General features: G+C 56.9%; 2 protein-coding genes and 1 long non-coding RNA gene across 7 annotated transcripts in view; 1 reads left to right on the top strand and 2 right to left on the bottom strand.

The window, feature by feature from the left end:
* The window catches only part of LOC132372890 (uncharacterized), a 103,488-nt gene extending 95,320 nt beyond the window's left edge, over positions 1–8,168 (bottom strand). For all 3 annotated transcript variants that reach the window (XR_009505269.1, XR_009505270.1, XR_009505271.1), the window contains exons 1-3: positions 7,860–8,168; positions 7,172–7,249; positions 2,763–2,814 (exon numbers count right to left, since the gene is read on the bottom strand). This is a non-coding gene — a long non-coding RNA (uncharacterized LOC132372890). The remainder of the gene's footprint in view (positions 1–2,762; positions 2,815–7,171; positions 7,250–7,859) is intronic.
* The window catches only part of NINJ2 (ninjurin 2), a 69,016-nt gene extending 57,393 nt beyond the window's left edge, over positions 1–11,623 (top strand). The window contains exons 1-3 of one of the 2 annotated variants that reach the window (XM_059935075.1): positions 9,377–9,502; positions 10,692–10,923; positions 11,457–11,623. In XM_059935075.1, coding sequence (XP_059791058.1) covers positions 10,770–10,923; positions 11,457–11,623 — 321 coding nt within the window. In that variant the 5' untranslated portion in view covers positions 9,377–9,502; positions 10,692–10,769. Of the gene's footprint in view, positions 1–9,376; positions 9,503–10,691; positions 10,924–11,456 lie in introns of those variants that run through there. The other variant, XM_059935074.1, reaches the window with a different exon arrangement.
* A 1,961-nt stretch (positions 11,624–13,584) lies between these two features.
* The window catches only part of B4GALNT3 (beta-1,4-N-acetyl-galactosaminyltransferase 3), a 94,134-nt gene continuing 90,870 nt past the window's right edge, over positions 13,585–16,848 (bottom strand). For both annotated transcript variants that reach the window (XM_059935073.1, XM_059935072.1), the window contains exon 20: positions 13,585–15,647. In XM_059935073.1, coding sequence (XP_059791056.1) covers positions 15,539–15,647 — 109 coding nt within the window. In that variant the 3' untranslated portion in view covers positions 13,585–15,538. The remainder of the gene's footprint in view (positions 15,648–16,848) is intronic.

Below are 16,848 nucleotides of genomic sequence, written 5' to 3' on the forward strand. Positions count from 1 at the left end.
AAGTCCTTTAAAGTTTAAAACCCACTTTCATTAACTTTCTCCTCAAACTGTCTTGCAAGTCAAGATGAATACTCCAAATACCAACTGTGGGTTGTTGTTCTAACATTTTTTCTTTCACTGAGTATATTCCTGAAGGAAAAGTTAGGAAATGCAGATAAAGCCCAAAGAACAAGGACACCTCAAATCCTAGGGCCTAGAGATGACACTGTTAACATTTTAGTCCGTATCTCATGAGATTTATCTCTGCACATAATACATACCTGTCAAACAGGATAACACTGTCACTGCTTTGTAATCTTACTATTCCCAGTTTTACAGGAGGCTAACAGAGGTCGCAGGTCATACAGCTGCTAGGGGCAGAGCTGAGGCCTGACGCTGGTGTCCTGACTCTGATGCTGGTGTCTGTATCCCTGAACCCGGCTGCGACCCAGACTCCACAGGGGCCGGAGGGGCTGATGGCCATGGGAACGGAGCCCCAGCCAAGAAGGGTTTGCTCGGACTGGGCTTCAGGGAAAACATGCCGAAACTGCCTGCGTGTCCCACAGCTCAGCACGGGCGGGGCCGCGCCAGGCCCGGTGGCTCAGAGTTCCCTCCTCTGCAAATCTGGACTTTGCCTGGCAGTCAACAGTCACAGGGATACGGGGTCAGCTGTCAGGCAGGGGCCCAGAGGGAGCAGGTGTCAGGTGGCAGGACCGGGCCACACAGCACTGACCCTAGAGAGCAACTGGATATCTGTTTGGTGGCCTTGGAGGGCTCGTCTCTTTGTATTTTTAGAAAAAGTGAGGGCACAGCAGTGACCCAGCAACTGCCTCGCTGCCTGGGCAACGCCCTGGGCGGTGGAAAGGGGCTTCCAGCCTGTGTCCAGGCTGGTGGCTAAGGGCAGGACGGGCCGCCTCCCTTCCTTCTTTCCCTACCCCCTCCCTCCCTCCTTCCTGAGCACACACTACTAGCCAAATACTGAGTTAGGCACTAGAGGAAAGACTTCCTCAGGGCCCTGGCCTTCCACGAAGGTGGCAAAAGAACGAGAGCTGACCAGAGGCTTACAGAACAATAGCGGTTAAGAGCGAGAGCTCTGGCCTCAGACAGACCCAGGTTCAAATCTTGACTCCCCTGTCTCTAGCTGTGTGACCTCAGGCAAGTTGCTTAATCTCTCTGAACCTGCATTTCCCCCCTTAAGGTCTATGAGAAGCAAATGAGATAGTGCATAAACACACTTAGAAGAAGGCCTGGAACCTGGTAAGGGCTGGATAAACGCAGTTATGGAAAGAGAGGCTATACCTCTGGAAGCATTCTGGAGCTCGGGCTGTCCAGCAGGGTCAGCACCACGGGTGGATCATTCCAGAGGATGCCGTGGGGCTTGGCTGAGAACGGGCCTGGGGCTTTCACGGCCCTTCAGCCAAGGGTTTGGCAGTCTGGCAGCGGCTCACCCCTTTCACCACACGCTAGCTCCTCACAGTGAAGGAGGGGGCCGGCATCCTCTCCTTTTGCCAAAGAGGAGGCTGGGAAGCAGTGGGGTTGTGGGAGCTGCCCGAGGTCACCAGGGAAAGAAATGGCAGCCGGCTCCAAGCCCAGGGCCGCCCGTCTGCTGACCTTCATCTCCCCCAGACCCTGGCCCACGACACCAGAGCTGCCACTCAGGGTGCAGGAGTTGGGGCTGGGAGTTGTGATCCTGAGGCAGGAAGAGGGGTCCGCTGGGCCTGGGGGGGAGACCGGGTGACTCCTGGGGCTGCGGCGGGGGGCGGCAGCGATCCTGGCAGGCAGGCTCTGGGCCGAGAGGGCATCTAACTCAGGGCTGGCCGACCCTGAGGGCTGTTTGCACCTGGCTTTGCTATCTGGGACCCAGTGCCCTGGGGACGCCTCACCATCTTGATCCCACCCACCTGGAGCTGCAGCTGGGCTTCTTCCAGTGAAAACAACAGCGTCCCCCGTCCCCTGTGCCCGCCTGTCTATGCCCGGCCCCTGGCAGTGCCGACCCCAGGGACAGTGGACACACATGCACACACATGCACACACATGCACACGTGCTGAGGCTGTGGTGCCGCACGGAGGGCCGCGTCAGGAGTGGACGCGCCTACGGAAGACAGGCACTTCCAGCACCCACAGAGGGCTCCGTGTAAGAGGTCCAGCCCGGGAGCACAGCTCCCAGGGGTCCTCCCTCCTCAGCCCCTGGTGAACGAATACAGGGGTGCCAGAGCCATCGCTGGCTCATTCAGCTCGCCAGGCTAGGTGCCGGGCTCTGGGATACAGCCATGAGCAAGACGGATAAAGTCCTTGTTTCCGTAAAGCTTATCTACGGGGGTGGGACCGAAAAGGTCTTTTTATCTCCCTTATGCTTCCCCCTTTATGCACTTGATGCTCTGCTAATCCTTGTCGTTTTAGGGGATTAGGGGAACAGGGGTGTCGGGAAGGCGGGGATCTCGTGGTATCCTCGCTGCCCAGCACACGCCAGGAGCAGAGAACACATAGGACGTTGGCAGGTCTGCGCACGGTTGGGTGGGGTGGGAAATTCACCACCTTCCCTTTTCCCATCTCCGTGACAGATATGATCTCCCGATGAGGTCTGCTCCCCTGGACTGAAGCCAGGGACTGCCGGCGCAACTCTCACTGCTTCTCATTCTAATTGCCTGAGGTTCCAAGGAAATAACGCTCGCCTTTTGCAAACATATCCTCTAGTGGGAACATACAAAACTCATATGCACTGTCGTGTGGAATGTTGATATTTTGCTTTATGATGAATTGTTCCGGGAGTCATTTTCACTTACCCGTGTGTAGGCTTCCTATCTGGACACAGGTTCCACCGCAAAATCTAAGGTTCTACAAAACCAAGAAAGGCTCAGTAAATGTTTGAGTGAAGACATGAAGAGGGTCTAAGGATAAACGTGTCAGGACCTGTAAACAGGCACGCGGTGGGCATGACCCGGCACTGGGGACGGGAGCTGCTGGCGTGTGCGGCTGGGGCCAAATGAATAAATTGGTTTTATTCGCCATTCAGTGGGGAGATCTGAAGAGATGCCCTCTGCATCCTTCAGGGTCCACCTCTGAGGGGTTTCAGGACCTACGCTTCCAGGGACTAAAGACTGTAGTGGTTAAGGACACAGGCTGTTTGGAACTTCCCTGGTGGTCCAGTGGTTAAGACTCTGTGCTTCCACTGTGGGGGCTTCAGGTTTGATCCCTGGTTGGGGAACTAAGATCCTATATGCTGTGTGGCACGGCCAGAAAAAAATAAAAAAGGACACAGGCTCCAGAGCCTGCCTGGGTTCAAATCCCAACTCTAATTTCAACAGCTGGGTGATCCTGGGCAAAAGTACTGAACTGTTCTGAGCCTCGACTTTCTCATCTGTAAAACAGGTGTTGTTAAAAGAACTCAGTGACCGTCGATGGAAGTGTCTAGCACGGAGCTTAGAAGATGGTAAGCATGTGAGGCGTTGGCGACGAGCTCGGTGTGGCAGTGCGATGTAGCCAACGGCCCTCACGCTTGAGGTGCATCAGACTCCCCTGAAGGCTTGTTAAAACACAGAGGGCTGGGTACCACCCCGAGTTTCAGATTCAGCAGGTCTAGGGTAGAATCTGAGAATCTGCATTTCCAACAAGTTCCCAGGTGATGCTGCAGTTGCTGCTTTAGGGACCGCACTTTGAGAACCACTGGTCTAGAGAAGGGAGAACTCAGGTGTAGGATGTGGGAGCTGGGACCATCCCTCAGTGTCTGGTGACTTTGGGCAGTTAATCTCTTTAAGCCTCAATGTCTTTGCTTGTAAAATGGGACTCTTAATACCCACTTCACAGGAATTCCCTGGTGGTCCAGTGGTTAGGACTCTGGGCTTTCACTGCTAAGGGCCCCGGTTCAATTCCTGGTCAGGGAACTAAGATCCTGCAAGTTTCTCAGTGTGGCCAAAAAAAAAAAAAAACCCAAACAAAGAAAAAAACCAACTTCATGGGGTCGTGCCTGGCATACAGCATTCTCAGTATTTAGTTATTATTGTTTGAATTTTGGCTCAGTTTGTTGGCCCTTGAAGGATGGGTAGGATTACCACGAGCAGAGATGGGTCAGGCGGGCTTGGGGGATGCTGCTGAGAGCCCCAAAGCCCGGAGCAAAGCGCCGGATGGATCTGGAAGCCCCAGAGCAATGTGCTAATTCGGAAAGAACTCGTTTTCCAATTCTATGGAAGTTTCTATGTGGCAAATCCACAATTAACTTTGGACCCTGACCCAGATGGCTGACAAGGTGACCTCTCGCAGGGGAGGTGGAAAATGCTGCCTAAGAAAAAGGAAGCAGGCCCCACGGGGTTCCTATCACAGCCCCCGCGCCTTCCCGCCCCTGCCTGCCCACTCTGCTCCCGCATGTCCACAGCCCCCTTTCGTCAGAGAGAAAGCCTGTCACCTCTGGACTCACAGGGGGATCAAAATCCCTGGGGCCCCTGGCCAGGCCGGGCTGCCCCAGGGCCCACGCAGTGTCGTGGGCCCCCTGGAGGATGAGGAGGCGCTGCACACCTTCCCAGGGTGGCCTCTGCAGGGCCTGAGCCCTGAGCGCCGGCTGCAACCGCGTGCACCTGGGGCAGGGCTGGCGCCTCGCAAGACTGCGCCCAGGGCTCAGAGGAGATTTCTGGGCCAGTATGGTGTTATGACGGGAACAGCACGCGGACACACCACCCGCGGTGTATCAGAGCCTGTTGACGTTTAAGGGACCCACTGCTCTTGGCACAGGAACGCTGCAGGCTGAGTGCCTCAGGGGTCCGGGCCTTGGCAGGCTTTGGCCTGAAGACCAGCGGCAGCAGCCGGCCTGAGTCACTGGTTCCCTGAGGCAGGATACCCGGGGAAATGGGCTATCCCTGGACCAGGGGCACAGATTCACTGTCCAAACAGCACGCCCCTCACCCAGCGGTCCTTGGGCCTAAAATGCCACCCTCAGAGATCCATTCTTTGGTCTTTTTCAAAAAAACTCTTTGAAGTAACTCTTTCACATAAAATATTCAATGCTGTGATCGTTTACTGTGCATTTAATGTGGGCAAATCACTGAGCCTGGCGCCGTGGAGACCCAGGAATATGGAAGATGGATTCCCCACAGGAAAGCAGGTGGCCGGAAGGGCCACCTGGAGGGCTCTGAACACAGCCCAGGGTCTAGAAGGGGGGGCCGGCCTCCCAAGGGGCACGGGGAAGAAAGGCCTTTAGCCCTGGAGGGAGCAGGGGCAGGTGGAAGGCCGGGGTGTGTTCAGGGAACAGTCAGTCATGTGGTGCGGCCCAGTAAGGAGGGGCAGCCCTTGGCCCCTCCAGGGAGGGCAGCGGAGCGGGACACCGGCTGGAGATGCAGGTGGAAGCCGGCCGGGGGGCCCTGCACAGCAGAGATCTTGGGGACCCAGTGTAGGGGGGCTTGTCTGAGAATTTCCCTCCCTGAGAGATGGGCCTGGAGCAGCTTGAAGGGGAGCGTCCCCCAGGTGGGCGAGGAGACAGGTTCCCGGATGGGTAGAGAAGGGTTTCAAAGACCAGGGGTGCTGCTGAGAAGACAAACCTTCGGAAGGTGGGCCGGGTCGGGCTGAGTCAGCACCCAGGCCTTAAATGCCTCCAGGCCCACAGGTGGGAGTGTGGTCCTGAGTAGGAGAGCCTTATCTCTCACCTCCTCCTTGTTCTAAGGCTGCACAGCTTTCAAAGCACATTCACCCACATTACCTCACTGATCTTTTTAACGGCACATTTCACACATGGAGAAGCTAAGGCCTAGGTGAGGTGAAGTTATAAATTCTGCTTTATATAAACCACTGGCCTTTTGGGGTGCATATTCGTTTCTGTTTTATTTATTTATTTATTTATTATTTATTTGTAGATAGTTCAAACATTTACATGAGTCAAAATTCAAAATGTCCGGATGAAAGTTTCTCTGTCAACCCTATTCTTCCAGCTGCCAGGATCACCTCTTACCAGTTTGAACTCAAGCCTTTTGACTATGGGTGTAGGGCCCTTTCTGCCACAGTGGGGCAGGGGCCCAGGACACAGGCCCCCTGTAGATTCAGGAAAGCCCAACATAAGTGCCACCCCAGGAGGGGTGTTATACCTCCTCTGAGCAAGTGTCCATTTGGTCTTCTTTCATCTGAGGCCACATAAGTCTATCTTTAGAGCCTAAATTCCTTGGAGGCAGGGAGTCTATCCTATCTTCAATTTCTGGGAGGTCACAGAGTAGGGGTTCAAGTTAGAGGCTCTGGCATATGGAGAACTGGGATAAAGACTGTGCTGTGGGACAAGTTACTTAGGCTCTCTGAGCCTCTGTTTTTTCAACTACGATAAGGATGCCCTCACCAACTTCGGAGGGCTGTGTGGGGACTGGATAAGATGACTTATGTCCCGTGTTTAGCCGTGCGTCAGGCGCAAGGTCTGTAATCTGTAAGTGGGAACTGCCATCATTCCCAGTGTTCTGGGGCCTGCGTGTGTCTGCAGTATGACAGACCTGGGCACCCTCTCACACTTAATCCTGACAGAGAATCGGGGATCTCAGGCACCTCATCAAAGGCAAATCGGCACAGTAGGTCACTCAAATCCATGTATCTGAACCAATCGCTCACTCTTCCTGGGCTGGGATCTGCCCTTCCCTTTTGTGAAACCAGCCCTCCAAAGGCGGGCTCTTCACTGTCTCCTTTCAGGTGGCTTTTCTGGGTAGTCAAGCATTTTGACAGAGGGGATGACAGCCCACGGCTCCTCTGGGCCTATTTTGTCTAATGCCCTGAGTTTGAGCTGATACACGGGGAAGCTGCCATATGGCTTTTCTCAGGGCTGACAGGAATGACTCACTGGAGGGTCACCCCTGCCCTGGAGCTGCCGAGGGCAAGTGAGTCATGGCCTCTGCCTCTCGGAAGCCATGTCCTCGGCCCCTGAGACTCCAGGCAGAGGAGGGGGCTTCCCCGCTCCTAGATCACTCTGGGTTGGAAGGGAGCCAAGAAATCATTTATCCCACCTCCCTCATCTCGCAGATAAGAAAGGGAACCTGGTGATGAGAACAGGCACACAGCCAGCTTGTTGCAGGAGCAGGATTTGTACCTGCCGTGACCTCTGTGGTTCCCTCTGGGCTGCTGTAGATCCCCACCTCTGGGCCTTCCAACCACAGCGCCCTCACTCCTGCCTCGGGCTCCAGGTCCTAAACACTCTGAGCAGTGGATCCCATGGCTTTTTGGTAGGACAGTTACTTACCCCTTTGGAAGAACACCCCTGGAATCTTGTTTCCAAGAAAGGGCAGAATGATCTGTTGGAGCTGGTGTTCCCACGGACCTTAGGGTCAATAAACAATATAAAATTGTGTTTATTTTTCTGTTAAAAGAGGCATTCCTTTCCTATCCAACTCAAGTTTTGTCAAGAAACAAAAATATAGGCCAGCAAGGATTAAGGGATAAATAATTGTCTGGCAGAACAATGGAGCAATCCATGACTTCAAGGGATGGAATCCACACCAGCCTTGGGAGCTGGGACTTGGCGAGCAAGCCAGAGCCAGAGCCCGGGAACAGGGAAGTCTGAGCGGGATGGAGGGCAGGGCAAGGAAAAGGGAGGGAAACGGCTGTGCTAGGGCAAGGCCAGGCGGGGGGAGGACTCGGGGGACCCGGGGAGGGGTCTGTGGTGTCATCCCACCCCAGCTCCAAACCCAGGTCCTCTTGCCGCCCAGAACCCCGGAGCCCGGACTTCCTATCAGCAGGGCCCTGCCTAGGCGCTCAGCTGCCGCGGGTGGGCAGGTTGAGGGGCGCGCGGATCTCCAGCAAGGGCTCGTCTCAGGCTTGGCGCTGGAGGAACCAAGCTGAACTTGGCGCTGTCCTGGAGAAACAGTGCAGGGCGGGGGTGGGGGCCTGAGACATAGACACAGAGGGTCAGGGGTCACGGCAAGACGCACTTCAGACGGGAAGAGTCCGAGGCTCGGAGTTCTCTTTGCTGTGGGGAGGAGCCCGCTCACTCGGCCTCCAGAAAGGGATCTCCCCGGTTTGTGGATGTGGAAACTGAGGCCCAAAGTGGGAGGCCCAGAGTCGGGGGTCCCGGCCGCCAGCCCCCGGCTCGCGCCCGGAGGAGCCAGACGACGACAGGGGCCTGGGGAGGCCCGCGCCCACCGCGCCCGCGCGCTCCGCAGACCCCCGGGCACAAGGGGCGGACCCCGTGGAGCCGCCGGTAGTCCCGGGTGGGAAGGGGCCGGGCCGGGCCGGGCGGGGAGGGCGCGGGCGGAGGAACTGAAGTGACTCAGGCCGGTGCTCAGGCCGGGCCTTTGTTCCCGGGACGCCGGCCTTAAAGGGCCAGCGCCCGAGGCAGGAGCGCGCCCGGCGGCCTCCCCCCGCCCCCGCCCCCACTCCTCCTGGGGTCGCTCCTGGGCTCCGGGCTGTCGGCAGAAAGGGGGGCGACCTGCAGGATTCAGGGGTTCATCCAATCGAATCCTCAGGCCATAAGGGAGGGCCCTCAGGTCATTTCAATCATCCCTCTGCCTCAGGGCAGGGCTGCACCTAAAGTGGCTCAGAGGGATTAAGAAAACCCTTTTCCTGCTTTTTAAAGATACTACCACGGGGCGATCCCTTTCTAGGCAGCGTCTCCCAGGGTCTCCCAGCCATCTGTCTTCTAACCAAGTCCCCACCCTGCAAGGTGACCCACCCACGCAGGCCCCAATATCAGGACTGGATCATTTGAACCCTCATTTGACACGCTTGGTGGGTTTTAGGCCGGCCTGTGCAGACCTGTGAACAGGCTCCCGTCCCGGGCCTCCACGGGGTCCAGGTTTCACACCAGTCCTGTCCTGTCAGTGGAGCCCTCGCCACTCCACCCCGCAACGCCGCGCAGCTGGTACCAAAGTTGCTCCTCCGGACCCTGAGCGCCACCACGTGGACACGGGAGAACGGTGCCCTGGGGGACTTAGAGGGGCCCCTGAGAGCTTCCCGCCACCACTCTCAGTTATAAAGCAGCCCCAACTGGCACAAATCAAAATAAAAGCAGGCCCTAAATTAAAGAGGAGAGGATGAGGCCTGTCCCCTCCTGTGCTCCTGGGAACCCACATCCTCTGTGAAGCGATGGCCCTGAGACCACTTAACAACCAAAGCCCGTCAGGTCTATTAAAACCTAGGAACAGCCGTCTTTGCTGAGGCTCTGGAAGACCTGTGCCCGCGATACCCACCCCTGCTACCCCTGCCTGCACACACTATCTGCTTGATGCTCAAAAACAAAACAAAACAAAGCGGAACACCACTAGAGGTTGGGATTTATGGTTTTGCCCACTGTTCATATGCAACTTTTTAGAGAAGGGGGTCTCTCCCTGAAGCTTTCTTAGTAATTTCACAGTTTATCAGGTCTTGGACTTAGAGCCAGGTTTGGAAGGAGGAGAAAGTGCAAAGCTCATCGCTATGGGCAAACTGGAGGGTAGTGGGGGGAACGGGGGCAAAGAAGTCCCAGCTCACAGCTGTGCCCGGCAGAGGCCTCTGCATCGTGAAGAGAGCCGGGGGCTGCCGCATGGACTCTCTCTCCTTGTGAGGGCATTTTATACCCAGAACAAACATTTACCAGGTAAGCTAGGACCACAGGTTGTAGCCTCAGGGCTGACAGGGACTGTGTGGGCTTTGTGGGGTATTGGCCTTGGGATCCCTGGCCCTAACCAACCAGGCCAGCTAGCTCCAGACAAGCCCAGCATCCAAAAGGGGCAACCAGAACCCTCTGAGACCTGCCCCATCCAACCACCTGCGCACCCGCCCGCTCAACAGACATCCCATCCAGGCTGTAACATCTCCGAGACCTCCCTTCCTCTCCTTTCTCACCCCCATTCTGCTTCATTTCCTTGACAGCCTGACCCTAAATCAAGACCATAACCTTTCAATGGGTCTCCCTGTCTCTGGGCCCTCATGAGCCGATGCATCCCAAGCGCCATACTAAATCAATCTCCCTAAAACCTACCCAGGTTCTCCTGAGTGACTGCGGGGTTGCCTGCACCATCCAGTGTGAATTTCTTGGTCCAGCGCAGAGGCCCACACCACAGGCACTGCATCGTGACTCTCTCTTTTAGAGTGAGCGACTTCTCAAGAAGAAGAGCTTCGTTTTAATATTTCAAAATCAAATCAAATGTAAATTATGCTTCAATAAATTCTCACCAAAAAGTAATACAAAAACAAACGAAGAGCTTTTGGCCAGTATGTTTTGCTGTGTGCGTGCATGTGGGCACACAGACGTGTGCCCGAGCAGGGCTGCGGCTCCAGGGCTCCCCACGAGGGCCGAGTGGGACCCACAGGCAGCTCCTGTTCCATTTGTGAAGCTCTGCACCCCGCCTCGGGGCCGCATCGTTCTGGAAGAAGAGGTGCCTTTTCCTTCTCCAGCCAGGCCTCAGAGCTGAGATGCTTTACTCTCGGAGGAAAAGAGCCACCCAAGGCCAGGCCTGGCCCAGGTAAAAGGGCGAATAAAATGAGGACTGCTCGTTTACAAGCAGCCCAAGCTCCTCCTCCCCTTCGAGGTGTGAAGGTGTGAGGCAGAGTGACCCTCCATGAAACAGAAATTACAACACAGCATCATTTCCAAGTTCAAACGCACGTAAGGGTTTTCTAGTCCACCTCTTTATTCTTTCAGACCACAGCACCGAGAAGGGGGTTACCTGCCCTCGTTTCCCACCTGGTGAGGGGAGACCTTTAAAACCCCACTCCTCTTCCCTGCCTCTCAACCACTTTCCTTCCGGAGCCTCCCAGGTAAGCCTGTGTTTTGTCCCCTACAGCCTGGGAACGCCAGCCCCAGGAGGAGCCCGCCCATCAACCTGAACCACTATGCCACCAAGAAGAGCGTGGCAGAGAGCATGCTGGACGTGGCCCTCTTTGTGTCTAACGCCACACAGCTGAAAGTGGTGCTGGAGCAGGGGCCGTCCTCTCTTCACTACACCACCCTCGTCACCCTCATCAGCATCTCTCTGCTCCTGCAGGTGGTCATTGGAATCCTCCTCATGGTCATTGGTGAGGAGCCCAGGCCTGGAGTTGGCCTCGGGGTGGGGGGGGGTGCCCCCCTGGTGGGAAGAAATGCCCCAAGTGCCTCCCTGTCACACCCTGCATTTGCACAGGCCACCTTCTGAGCCATAACCTGCTGTTAGCCCTGTACACCTTCGAATGCCCAAGTAACAACCACACAGTACGGACAGGCACCTGTCCCACCTCCTGGTATCCCATCTAGTGGCCACTCCATAATACCTGCTGAATGACTATGCTCACTAACTCATAGCAGCGTTCCTTTGAGCCTCTTGTGGGAGCGTGCATCCCTACTCTTAGAAGACCCAGTATAACTTCCCAAATCCCAGCACTATTGAGTACCACATGGATACCCCACACTGGTCAGTGGGGGAGAAAGCATCTCAGCACAATGGCTGCCACCTCCCTTGATCTCTGAGGGACCAGACTTTCTCTGGACTCTAGCGGCTGTGGTGGGGGAAGCTCCAGGCTGTGGCCACCGCCCCCCACCCAGACCCTTACCTGCCACTCCCGCTTCTCCACAGCTCGACTGAACCTCAACGAGGTAGAAAAGCAGTGGCGACTAAACCAGCTCAACAATGCAGCCACCATCTTGGTCTTCATCACCGTCATCATCAACGTCTTCATCACGGCCTTCGGGGCACATAAGACTGGGTTCCTGGCTGCCAGGACCTCAAGGACCCCTCTCTGAACACAGCCTAGAAGGCAGGTGAGGGAGGATGGGAGGTCCCCAGGTGGCCCTTCTCACCTCTGGGGGTTTGGGCTGAGAGAGAGCCTTGCCAAGCAAAAGGGGAGGAATATAGACCTGGGGCAGGGATGGGCTCTTGGAGAAGAGCTTGGCTTGGGACTCACCAACGTCCCCTTGTGCTCTCTCTTCTTAGGCTGGGCTTCTCTCCAGCCTGGGCTGGGTGGAGGCTGTGGTTAGTGGGGGGAAGAGGGAGATGTGGGTTTTCTCCTTGGCACTGTCCAGGAGCCCGTACAGCTCCAATCGTGGTCCACGGGCCAGCAGCGCCAACAAAACCACTGGGAACTGGCCGGCAGCGCAGAGCCTCAGGCCCCGCTGCAGATTCAGATCTGAACCCGCACCTGCGTCCTGAGAAGGCTGCCAGTGCAATCGTGGGACACTTAAGCCTGAGGCACTGGTCTGACCTGCCCTCCTCACCATCCCTCTGCTTCCCTGCAGGTTCTGGGCCGGCCACTGCTTCCTCCTCTCTCCCCTGCTCATCTGCCAGGCTGGTGGGCACAGTCCGCAGCCCCTGGGAGAGCTCCTGGAAGGGCAACATAGATGCCCTTGCTTCCTACCCTCGGCCCCGGAACAAAGATGGGCCCTTTTACCAGCTTAAGTGAACTCATCTCGGTCTGGTGCCCTGAGCTCGGACTGGGGTACCACCCACCTTCCTCCTGGCAGCATCTCCTGTACCTCAGGCACGCCTACCGAAGGCTGGGCCTGCCCAGCTTAAGGACTCTGGTTCTGACCCCACCCCATTCCTCCGCTCTGCTCCAGGCCTGTTTTCCCTTTCTGTGGGATGGAATGATTTCTCTCTTTAAAGGTTTCTGCAAATCCACTGTGAGTCAGTCTTTATGTCTTCAGCTGGGGAGGCTCGAGCACCCGGGCTGCTCTCTCCATCTGTGTCCTAGAAACGGCTCAAAGGAGCAACCCCAAGCCTGGAGGGAGAAAAGGCTTTTAAGTCATTCCCTCTCCTCCGGGTCCTGCTGAGTCAAATTTCCCGGCCCGAGTGCCTTGGGCTAATTACCAACTGCTGCACCAGTGGCAGACGAGTCATTTCTGGATTGGTGTGTGTACGCATGATGCTTTTTGAGACCCTACTATAGGCTGCCCCAGCTTTCATAGCAGCACCTCCTCTTGGGCATGAGTTTAAGGAATAAAAACTAATTTTGATCTCTGCCTAGACCAAATATGACTAGGACAGTACCTTTGTACCTGTAAAGCAGCAACAGGGCACCCCCAGCTCAAACAGAAACGACTTTAGATTGTCTGCTCTCTTATTTTATTTTTATTTATTTATTTTAACATTTTATTTATTTATTTGGCTGCGTTGGGTCTTAGTTGCGGCACGCAGGATCTTCGTTGCGGTGCGCGGGCTTCTCTAGTTGCGGCGTGCGGGCTGCTCTCTAGTTGTGGCACGCGGGCTCCAGAGCCCGTGGGCTCCGTAGTTGCAGCACGCGGGCTTAGTTGCCCCGTGGCATGTGGGATCTTAGTTCCCTGACCAGGGATCGAACCCGCGTCCCCTGCGTCGCAAGGTGGATTCTTAACCACTGGACCACCCAGGAAGTCCCTATCTGCTCTGTTACAATAAGCCACACCTCAGTTTCTCTCCACTGTTTGTCCAACCATCCTGTGTCCACCATCCTTTCTCAACTGAAACCACCAACCTCCACGAATCTACTGCTCAGAAAATGCTCCTCAGGCAGGAACCAGGTGCGCCCCTTCGAGTAAACCACAGCCCAGGGAGGGCTGACCCCCGCCCCCCAGGCGGTGAAGGGTGGAGGGTGGTGTGGAGGGTCCCTGGCACGTCCATCAGAGGCCTGACAGCTGCAGGACGGCGACGTGAACCCTGGGCCCACCCCTCTCCCACCCTGATGGGCAAGAGGAAAACACAAGAGCGTTTTGTTTTCTGAGAAGATGCTGTATTCAATGCTTTCCCTCCCCCCACCCTACACATTTCCCTACAGAGTAGGGGCCGTGCCAGGCCCTCTCCATTAAGGCAGGCGGTGTGGAGGTAACAAACTTCAAACACAAGGCACTGGCTGGGGCAGAGGGGGTGATGCATCAGGCAGGGGAGGCTGGGCGGGCTCCTGTCATCAGGAGGGGTGAAGCGGGAGGGCTGTCTGGGTAGATTCGGGCCTTGCAGGGCGATGCCCAGGGATGAGAGTGGCCCCAAAGAGAAACGTGGCACCCCAGCCAGCCAACTGCAGCTCTCACCTACTCCCTACAGCCCTTTCCCAAGGCACGGAGCCTGAGCAAGGACCGTAAAAAGCCACAGCCTGAGGGCAGATATGGCCTCCGTAAACCGCAATCTATGAATTGAAAAGTCTGTGTCCTTCCTGATTTCTTAAGAGGGAGGCAGGGATTCTCTTCAAGCTCCAGAAGGTTCTCGAGGGGCTCCACTCTCCCATATGCCAAGTTCATGCTCTTGGTGAATGCAGGGCCCACCAAGTAGACCCTGCAGCTCCACGTACTGTGACTTGGACTCTGCCACAGCACGGAGCCTGGGCCCAGCTGACTGGCCCCCTGGGCCCAGCTGCACCTCCCCCTACGCCCTTCCTCACAGACACTGGGCTTCGAGATGCAGTGTCCGATGCACCGTTGGTGAATCAGAGTAGCGGCAGAGGCAGCAGCAGTAGAAAAATCCCCAGCCACGAAGGCGTCTGGGATCATTAGTGCAAGATACGTGCGTGATCGTAGGTGACAGAGAGGGTGCCCCAGACTACGAAGGTCAAGGGCTGTGTTCCCTGAAACGGCTTCACTTTTCATCCTCCGGCCCTGCTTCCTTCCATGTGAGGAAGTAGTTCAGAGCGATGCCCTCGCCTCCCCAGACCTTCCCCCCCACCGTCCCTGTTCCCTAGTTCAGAGTGTCTTCCTCCTGTCTTCCCCACTGGGCCAGCCTGGGGCCCTCTCTGCAGGAGGGAGCTGGGCTGTGAGCACTCAAGCTTCCCACTTCCCTTCTCATCCCTTCCCGCTGGATCCCACCCCTCCTCTCATCCTCTCCCGGCTCTGCTTCACATGGTCCCCAAGGCCCAGCTCACAGGCCGCTGGGACAGAAAGGGGCTTCTCGTCCCTGCCTTCCCCACCTTGCCCATGATACACGGCCTATTCACCCAACACCAGGGGGCCAGGAGCCCCCTGCCCATCGGTTCCCCGGCTCCCAGCCCCCCGTGGCACCGGGAAGAGGATGCCAGTCTGGAGTTAGTGCCACCTGGAGGGTAAGGTTAATGCCCTAATCGGTGGCCAGCTGTCGGGTGGCCACCTGGGAGAGATATGCGTGTCCTGGAGCCACATGCCTGCGGGAGAGCTGAGAACGGCTCCACGTGAGGCCGGCTCCTGGGTTACAAATCAGCTGTTGGTCAAGGACCGAGGGACGCACCTGTGGGTCTGAGGTATGCGGGGCCCCCCCTTAATGCACGACTCTGCCCCCTCACAGTCAATGCTGGATCTGGACAGTTACAGTTTTGGTTTTCTGTTAAAAAAATAAAAACCCCAATAAAATACGTCCAATAGGAGAGCTTCCCAGTCCACGGCCACTGCCCCCTGAGGAGCCCGGGGTGGACGCTGGAAGGCACCTCCCGGTCAGGGTGGTGTCGCCCAGGGAGGGCTTTCCTTCCTCAACCCGGTTCCACCGCCCTACCCGGGAGCTGTCCCGTCTCCTTCCCATCTCCTGGCCCCGGAGGCCCAGAGGTGCGGAGAGGCCTTGGCCTCCTCCCATGGAGGACGGCTGCCGGCGCAGGGGGTGTCGGCTCGGAGGCCCCTCGGGCCCAGCGCGGCCCCTGCTCCCCTCCCTCTCCCCCTCCGGCAGCAAGCGGGCACTGGCCAGGCCACCGCGGTGCAGGGGCCGGAAGCAGTGGGTCCAGCGGGCCACCCCCAGGGTTATGGCGTCTTCATCTGGCGGCGGTTCCACATGCCTCGCTTGGAATGGAAGTGATGGAAGAAATTCCGGAGGGAGAGACGCTCCACTTCCAGGCCTGCTTGGAGGATCCTGGGTGGGAAGGGACGGGATGAGTGACAGGTGCACAGAGGCGGGGGTGGGGAGGGGGGCCCCCAAGGAGCCTGCCTTCCACGTCTCCGCCAGGCCCTGTCCCTGTCACCCTCTGGCTACTCCCCACGGGGCAGGGGAGCGGGTGGGGCGTGCAAAGAGAGCCAAAGGGCCTGGGCTGGAAGCCCAGCTCCGGACCTATGAGGCACGGCATCTTTCAGAGCCTCTCCCTCTAGAAAGGATAACGATGGGCTGGGTACGGCGAGGGTGAGGTGAGGACCAGTGATGATGGAGGCGGGGGTCAGGGGTGGAGTGTGGAGGACACAGAGAAGACCTCTCCCATCCCTCCCCGCCCCCTTTCCACATGCATGGCCTGTCGGGAGGCCTGTGCTTCCAGCGGGTGGAAATAACTGGCATTTGGAGCCGTTTCTCTCTCCTCGGGCTTCAGAGGAGGCAGGCAGGTCCAGAACTGGTTGAGGTCTGCCTCTTCGCAGCGGTGGAGGGAACACCAGCCCAGGCTTCTGTCCACCTTGGGGTCTGACTGACAGCTTTACAGGAGCTGCGTTATCTAATACAAGCTCCCTCACCCTCCCTCCTTTGCACCTTAAATTCCCTCAGTATTGTCACCTTCCCTCCTGCCTGCTCTCTAGGGAAAAAACAAGCAGACCGGGTTGTTAAGCCTCCAACAGTCATAGCTGTGAGATTTGGGGCAAGTTGTTAACTTCTCCTCAAGGCTCAGTTTTCTCATCTGGAGAACGGAGACAATCACACCTACCTCACAGAGTTCTGGGGAGGAATAAAGGAGGTGATGGATGTAAATCACCTGCCAAGTACAGGCGCCCAGTGACTGGTGGGTGAGGAAGTGCCCTGTGTCTCAGGAAGAAGAGCGTCTCTTCCCTGTCAAGGTCTCCTCTCCCCCGGAGCCCCTGACCTTGCCTGTCCGCCTCCTCTGGGCACTGTTCCAGCAATTACACCCTTTCTCTCTTGGATTTTTCCCCTCTCCCTTCTTTGGCCCCCACCCCCCGCCTTAAGCTCAAATCCCAAGGGATCATCCCTCCCCTTTTCTTGGCAATAAATTCTGGAAGGAGGAATCTCAGACTAAGCCTCCACCTCCTCACCACCCACATGCTCTGAAATCCCCTCACCCTGGGGTCCCACCAGCCTGCTCTCTGCTGCCACCCCTCTTCCCACCCGCTCCCTGCCG

Source organism: Balaenoptera ricei, chromosome 10 (assembly GCF_028023285.1).
Source record: "Balaenoptera ricei isolate mBalRic1 chromosome 10, mBalRic1.hap2, whole genome shotgun sequence".
NCBI lineage: Eukaryota > Metazoa > Chordata > Mammalia > Artiodactyla > Balaenopteridae > Balaenoptera > Balaenoptera ricei.